At 29.2% G+C, this 8,954-nt stretch overlaps 1 protein-coding gene across 1 annotated transcript in view; it reads left to right on the top strand.

Moving 5' to 3' along the window:
- The first annotated feature begins 7,810 nt into the window (after positions 1–7,810).
- LOC108769341 (sodium/calcium exchanger 1) overlaps positions 7,811–8,954 on the top strand; it is a 24,049-nt gene continuing 22,905 nt past the window's right edge. The window contains exon 1 of the mRNA XM_018520255.1: positions 7,811–7,998. Within this exon, the coding sequence (XP_018375757.1) occupies positions 7,872–7,998 (127 nt within the window). The 5' untranslated portion in view covers positions 7,811–7,871. The remainder of the gene's footprint in view (positions 7,999–8,954) is intronic.

Genomic DNA, 8,954 nt, shown 5'->3' with positions numbered 1-8,954 from the left:
CATTTAATGTATGATCTGTCACGAGATGTAACAGATATAAAGTCGTAACGCACGGTTGAAACAGTTACTATCATAAAAACACGTCGAAAGTAACGAGCGTAGGTTGAGACAAATATCACCAGAGATTAGAGCACTGGATATTCAACACAAATAAGCATAGAAGCCATATTCGGTCAAAGCGGATCTTGGTGTTTAATGATATTTTTTGCAATCTTACAATTTTCAGTTTCAAAGCAAATTTCTAGGAGCTTGTTCAAGTCAATTTTTAAATAAAAAAAAGTATGTTTTATATTACATGCTGAGAATTTAATGAAAAATAAATTGCCAAACAAGGCTGGATTTTATATTAAGAAAGAATAAAAAATGTAATATTTAATAATTCTTTCGAATCATAAAAGGTTTTGTTTTTAAAGTAACGAATACGATAGCAATCTACACGGTCGTAGTTTTTACTCCAAGTTTATTTCTGACATTCATGATGCAGTATTAAAAAATAAGTGATAAAATCGCAAAAACATAAAATCTGATAAAAAAAAAGATAAACTTGATGCTTCAAGAAGTCAGTTTTTGTCCCGATTTGCGACAGACGCTGACGAAAATAGCCTCTACCCATAATGAAATATTCTCTCCTTTGCGACTGACTATGTTATTTGTACTTAACGAACTTGGATTAACGCGCGAGACTCGAACAGAAAAATTCTTTTTATTTTTTAAAATAATTTAAGAAAACAGAATTTTTAGCACTATTTTTCCATCATTATTTTTACTCGTAGGTTGAAAAATGTTGTTTATTTTTGAAGTCCTGGCAATAATAACGACAGACTAACGAAGTATAATAAAGACACATGGCCAAGTTTACTACATGCCTGCACGTTTTAATCAGTTGTACTGCCGAATTTCTGCTGACTGGCCTCGAAGTAATGCGCCTAATTTACTACTTAAAAGTAACCGCGACATAAGTTACGTTGGCCACAAGGCGCCATACGTTGCTTCTAAAAATGGATTCCCGGGCTAAAGCCGAGCTTTTCGAACAGGTCGACAATAAAGTATGTGAATAAGTGCTGCATTTATGCAACAATGCGCTTCTAAGAAAAAAAATTAATATAAAAAATGTGATAAGAGAGAAACATAGAAATAGAAATAGGAAAAAAATGGAGCGTAAAAATGAAGGAAATAATCTAATAAAGTTAAACCAAATAATATTGTATTGAAACATTCCGAACTGCTTATAAAATTCTTCAGTAATTAAAAGCTTTTATGAGTAAATAAATTATATTAACATTTATATTAACATCCTTATTTGCTTGTTATTTAACTCTCAATGTCCTTTCTATTGCTTTGCAAGAATATCGAGTTTCGAATTTATTGTATCAAAAACTTTAGTTGTTACATTAAATTATGATATAATTACAGAAAATATTCAAAAGTATATGAACTCTATAATTAAAGGTAATTGAAGAATGAAAGAAGAAACAACAAAAAGTAATTAATTAATGATAAAATTATGGAAATAACTTAAGCAATAATAATTCATATTTTCCGGAAATAGTTTAAATATTATAACAAGTTGCAAATTAACTTTATATATGTATACGGCGTAGTGCACTCGAAGATATCATACAGATCTAAAATATCATGGATATACATATTCTGTAATAATTGAGAAAATTCTCGTAATTTCACTTGGAAATGGAAATTTTCAAGCATGGAGCTTCGCAAGTCTTCAACGAAGTATAAATTACGTCCAAGTAAAAATTCTATCGACACAGGTAACAGATGGGAATAATTAAACAATGCGATAATTCCAAAAGCGGTACTAAAAGTGAAGTTTTTACTCTGTGCTCGAAACTAATGCGTTTAATCTAGATCTTTTATTAATATCTCATTGATAATTCGTTATTGATAGATTGATAAAAATATTGTATCATCTCTTGACTTCTTCAACTGAACTTTTCTTGATTTTTATTCTGGACCGTCTCCCAGTTGCAGTAACCATTCGGGTGATCCATGATGAGTCCACTCCCACATTAAGTAACCCCATCCATCTCCCGATCGATCTATTTTACTGTTGCAGAGTAATTTCAGCTGCTCCATCAACCTATATACGTGCGAAACCACTCGGTTAAAAATTGTAACGTATAGTTTCCAAGTTTTGCTTCGAATCTTGATGTGCGACGTGGCATTTTTAATTTTAAAAAACTGTTCTTCTCTACAATCATGAACTATAAAGTACCATAATAAAATTCAATGTTTTATGGAAATCATAAATATCTATCTTTTGTCATTTTAGTTATCCTAAAAATTATATGTTGTATTATATTATTTTGAAAAGAAATTATTAAAAAGATTTCTTTTTAAATTATAATAAAGTAATATAATGTTTAATTTTTAAAAATATAACTTATTTAAAAGAAAAATAAAATGAATTAAATAAAAATTAATGACAAATTGATAAAAAAATTAAATGGATAAAAAACGTATATATAGTGTGTAAAAAATAAAAAAATTTTTGTATTTAATTTTCTCATTCAATGCATATCTTATAAAAATAATTTTAAATGTTAATATTTGTCTTTTATATGTATTAAAAATGATCAATCAAACCGTAGAAACGAGAATCTAACTTTCATTGAAATGATTTTTATTTCGATATGTCATGACCCCCGCATAACCTTGAGTAAGTTCTTGTGAATTAACTTATACCCTTTTTATTAAACGACTGTGACTATTGTTTTTCCTGATCAATTAATTATACAAACCAGTGTAGAAGAAGTATTAAATATTTAAAACGGAGTTAGCAAAGATTTATCCTACTTCAAATAATCATACAACTTTTGCAAATAATTATATAATTTTTACAACAATTGGAATATATAAACGTTAATATGTAGAGTTTTGCTGAAATATCTGTCACGATTAAATTCTTGGAGGTTAACCATATTATTCTGACGATTATTATCTCTGACACATATATGTGACAGTATCAAGATTGTTTCAATCACTCCTAGTCTAACCTTGTGTTAGAAATTGAAGAAGAACGTTTTATCTGCGGTAATCAGTACAATAACGACGTTTCATAATTTCCTATTTCGGACTTAGCGTTGCAATATCTCCACTCATATCCACTCGAATAGAATGTGGAGTTAAAGCATGTTCGTAGTATAATCGAAACCGCGGCTATCGATTAAACTTATTAGAAACTCAATTGGCGTTTCTGAGATACGGTAATCTAAAGTACTTTCAACTTGACAGCTCACGCATAAATACCGATTTGCCTCGTTGCTTGCTGCACGCGATACGACCGTTTTTATTGATGTGTTAATATATATAATAGTAAAGACTTTTAAGTTCTTTGCTATTTCTTATGTTTTATTTATTGCTCATTTACAGAATATTAATTATTTTCTGTAATTTACTATTATCAAACAGTCCATAATCTTTTAACTAAAAAAATATATTATTATAATTAAAAATTTTTAATTACTTTTAGTCTTTAATTTTTTTCGAAAAGATTAAAATCTTTTAACTTATAAACGTATATATTTCTTATAAATAGATCTCTGAAATTTTAAAAAAATTTGGAGAAAGATTTACTACATTCGTATACTGAATTTTTCGTTTGCTTCCGCCTACCATTCTTTATGTTTTCCGATAATTTCGACATTTTGATTGAGAAGCACTCGTGAAAATTCTACTACCGTTCGTAAGTTAAACCTTCGTAAGTTAAAAAAACTTTGCAAAATGAGACGAGATTTTCCGCAGTCATCTATTTCTGACTTGCCGTCCCCAATCAAGTTTAAAATTCTGATGGAAAAGTCAGGACCATATTTAGTTATCAATGCTTGTATTCAATCATCGTGTCCCAGTTTTGCAATAGCGTAGCAATTTTTCGATTGCAAAGCTCACCCAATAAAAGAATAGTACAATTCTCTTTCTGTTTATAAATATTCATGATTACTTTTACTTTTAATTATTTATTTTAAGCGACTCAAATAATATTTCAAGTTCTTAACAGATAAAAAATGAAAGTAATTTATTTCTTATAATACATAAAAAATAAAAAGGTTTTTAAAAGATTCATTTTGCATTTTTTATTTAGTTTGAATAAATTATCTCATTTATTGATCTATTATCCATACAGTCATTACTATAACAAAAAAGAGTATACCTTATGAAAGTCAATAGCAAAAACGTTATATTTTAACCTAAAAAGTAACAAACTAAAGGGATTTTAAATAATTAAAGCTAAAACTGAAACGGATTTTTTTATTTATCTACCAATAAATAAGTAAATATATAAATAAAGAAAATAAATAAGTTTTAAAACTAAGATTATCTTAACTTTTTGTATAAACTTTATGCAAAATTTTGGGATATATCTTAAACTTTATGTGAAATTAGTACATGAGATTAATAATATACTTATATTTTCATGCGAGCATGTAGAATGTATATATATGAGCTAATTTCACTGTGACAGAATGCAATTCATTTAAAATGCACCGCAACACACTACTATATATGTATATTCAAGCAAAGGAATATTGAGATATACATAACGCTAACTAAGCAAAATTACGTTAGAAAGCAAAACATAGAATAATTCCTGAGGCAAATTACATTTCCTTCACCTCAAATTTAACGCGCCAGTTTTTTCAAACATATTTCGAGCGTAATAAATTGCATCCCGACTGCATCTGGCGTTCATCGGTCGATCGTTTATTGATCTTATCTGTGTCTGACAATGAGTCAGAAACGACCCTCATTTTAATCTCTTGTTCTCCCTTTCCGTTGTTAAATTGTATTCCTTTGTTCGAATGAGATTCAACATTCAACGACGCATTAAACATGGCTTTGAAAAACAAATTTACAGCAATCTTGATTGTCTTTTCTAATTATTGTCTATGAAAATTAAAATTAATTAATTTTCAGAAGAGAAGATTATGAAATGTCGTATCTCAAATACCTTTATCATTATTTATTTATTTATATACATTGAATAATTTACTTTACAAAATATTTTTCCGACGATTTTATTTTTGAATACATTTTAGATCCGACAGTTATGAATGACTTTATCATATCTAAAAAGTTAGCATGCTAACATGAGCAGAATCAGGAGACGTACAGAGAATTTAGTACTCTTTATAGGTACTGATTTATTACTCTAATCTTGATTTTGTTGCTCTAATCATAGCAAGAAATCGGTTTTATGCTAAAATTTCTAAAAACTTTCTTCTTCGATTTTTGTATATGTTGAAAGCGTACAAAATCCTTAAACCAATCTGTCTGAAGTGTTTTTGCAAAAATAAAATTAAACGTATAAAAAACACGAAAAAGTAGATAGTAAACGGCAGATTTATTTTGTATTGGAAATACTATACGATGATAAAACCGTACCTCAATAACGGATTGTTATTATTATTTTACAAATGGCAACATTGTTTTGTAAATGTAATAGTTGTAATTTTGAATGTAATATTATATTATTATTTTATTGTTATTATATAACTACCGGTATTATAGAAATTATGTTTATTGTTTTGCTTCATGTTTCAGATTATCGCGTATTGTAAAAGATTGTTTTCCGCTTATCCGACAAAGTGTCAAAAACTGTTTACAAATATAATAAAACATCGAATATTTTTATTATTGCTGTCATTGTTGTATTTAATCCTTAAATTATATTGGTAATATTATAGCGATTTAACAAAATACTTTTCGCGAAGTTTAGGGAGGGTATTATAGGAGATAACAGTTGATATATCTATCCTAAATCAAGCAAAAGTCAAGCAAAATTGAATTTGCCAATACGGGGAGCTAACTCCCAGAGCTTTAGTCGAGATATGAACTATAAGAAGCTTTTATGTGGAGTAACATTAGAACACCTAGTGAAAGCCAAGGCAAATAAATTTATATCCGCTTACGAAAGGATGTTTCTAGGAAATTTTCTGGATAAAGAAGTAACACATTTTTCTAATAAAGATCTTTTAACTTTTCTGTTGTGTGATTGAGATATAACTAATCATTTACAGAAAAAGTGTATCCACTGATTGTTTTTTCATGTTAAAAGGTGTAGAAGTAAAAATTGATCTAAGAACTTTTTGTAAACGATCTTAAATAAAATAAATTTTTAAATATAATTTTGGATTTTTTAAGAAATTACATATATATTAATTTATTAAAATTTTGTATTTTAATGCAAATTCTTTTTATATTCTATGTTTTTATTCTCTTTTATCTATGTATAACAACGTTTCCTTTTAATAATAATAATAATTTTTTTTGCTCTCTATTTCTTTTTTATTTCTTAGCTGTCTCTTATTTTAACACATTTCAGATTTATTCGCATTTCAGATTTATATATTCGGTTTTTTATTTTTTCGATGAAATACGACCATATACCATCACGACTGTAGACAGGAGATACCAACAATAAATGCGTTATTCATCATCGATCGAAACACCCGGTGTAAAGTATCGATCATCCCTCGATGACGGAGATAAATGTGGTCATTGAGTATTATTCATGCATCGATAGCGCAGCAAACACACTTTGTGTAAAATCGTCAATACATATTGCATTGTAGAAATTTTTATCGTTACATGAATAACGTATCTGGATACTTAATATATATATATCCCTCTTTATATATTAACATTTCTTCAGATAACGAAATAACATGGCTCGAAATGTACTTTTGTCGAAACTAATTGCCGTACTAACTGCGTAACGATAATAAAATGAATACATCGTATTCATACTTATCATTCCATATTTGTGTATGCAGCCACATAGAACAATATTTTTCTTCTAGGCTGAATTAGTTTCACACTTTGCGCTAGTAGAAAAGTGTTAATGCAAGTGATGTGAGTCGATGCGTGGTCAGACACGGAGTACGAAGCACCGCGGAATTAGCTTAAGGGAGGTGTGCGACTATAATTCATGAGACCAATCGATAATAAAGTCATGACCACATGAGAAAGCGACTATTTGTCGCGCTCGTCTTCTATGTTTGAGGTTTATTTTAATGGATTCATATGGAGGACATTGATCAATCAATCTTGTCCAATATTGCTTTCACACAATCGATCTTTATAGAGTAGCGTGAGTTTATCTTTAACAATTGATACTAAAAATTTTATTTAACCTTTCTTTACATCTATATTTTCGTTACATCATTTCTCATAGATTTTTTATATATAACTTAATATGCCAAACTGGAAGAGTTAAACAGAATATTTAGCAACCAATAATATAAATCAGCAATATATGAATAGAAGAAATAAAAATAATAACAATATTATATTAAAAATAATATCGTGATTTTTTGAGAAAATATTATCTGAACAAAAAATAAAATATTTTTAAAGAATAGTTAATAATAATTTTTAAAGTCTAAGTAAAATGTGCTCTATATACAATTTTATAACTTTATATAATATAAGAGTTATTGTATATTTTTTAAATAACTTGTCTTAAAATTGCCTCAATTTAACTTGGTTCAAAACTGTCCGTATCTTAATGTTCCTCGATGTTAAAACTCTCTTCTTGGAGGTACTTAAAACTTTCAGCATTTTGCAAACGCAAAAATGGGTCATTCGATATCCAAAAATATCCTGTAAAGAAGTTTACAACGATATGACTCGCATATTTATTATGCCAGACTGGAATTAATTAAAACTGTTAATTAACAGAAACTGTTTCGCTGTTCTTATCTGACCATGAATCGGCTTCCCACTTATTCTGTTATAGAACGTGTCCCGACATTATTAAAGTAGCAAGATGCGATTTTCTGGTTTCAGCGGAAGCAGGAATCGCTGCAGCGGCGGAGCTGAAGCAGCCGGAGGAGAGAACGGAAGAGGAGAAAATGGCACTGTTGGGCAGACCGCGCCTAGGTGAAGTGTTCCGAGCGCAAATCAGGATTAAAGAATCCAAGGAGTTCAAGAACACTGTGGATAAGCTTGTCCAGCGAGCAAATGCCTCCATAATACTCGGTGAGCTCCTAATATGATCTCTTCTTGGAACATCTGCTGTAAAATGTAAAGATTATAATCATACGCGCGCGTATACATACAGGGTCTTTTTGAACTCTTCGTAGCACAATTGAGAAGTAAAATATTAAAGAATTGGAAAGAATAAGGGCGTTTAGAGTCAGGCGCGCAAATAATACACCTATGAAGCTTGAAACGTAAAATATTAAATTATGTTTCCTAAATAACAAAGTGACGTCTTGTAGATCAAAATAGATGTCATTATGTCATATTTTGATGTCATTCTACTACTTAATTTTTTAATTTTCAGAGACATTTTTTTCAGAAACAGAAACATATATATTTACATGAAAATATTTAGTAAAAAAAATACGTGTCCCTTATAAACAATAATTTTATCAAATTATAAATTAAGAAATAGGTTGACAAAAATTATTGTAAAATTATATGTTGATCGAAAGTGGTTACTTTTTGATAGCCACTGTAACTCAAGTCAGATTTAGGCACAAAAGTGTATGTATATAATTATGTAATTATAATTATAATTATGACAGTTATTACGGCTGAGACAGAACATTGTCCTCAGTTATACACGTTTAGTAGCTCCTTGTTAAAACATAAGAGACAGGGAAAAATAAAATCGGAGTGAAAGTTTCAACTAATTCCTGTGACTGTTTTTCATAATTATATAAAATATAGTAAAGTTTCTATTCGTAATTTCTTCTTTACAAGAAGTTTTCTTCACCAAGCTTCTGCTATGAATTTATTATTGAACTCGAACTTGCTTAAGCGTGATTTACACGGGCGACTTTTATTCGCTAGAAGCCGCATCTAATGACGTCATAGCAAATTCGCTACTAAGAACTTCTTCTAGACACGGGTTTGCTCTTATTAGCGTATACTCGTGGCGAATACCGCTTTCGACGCTTGTCGCTAGCTTGACGCTGGTTTGTCGCTGG

The sequence above is a fragment of the Trachymyrmex cornetzi genome, unplaced genomic scaffold, assembly GCF_001594075.2.
Source record: "Trachymyrmex cornetzi isolate Tcor2-1 unplaced genomic scaffold, Tcor1.1 scaffold898, whole genome shotgun sequence".
Taxonomy (NCBI): Eukaryota; Metazoa; Arthropoda; class Insecta; order Hymenoptera; family Formicidae; genus Trachymyrmex; species Trachymyrmex cornetzi.
Note: the sequence above shows the minus strand (reverse complement) of the source record. Positions and strands in the feature narration are given on the sequence as shown.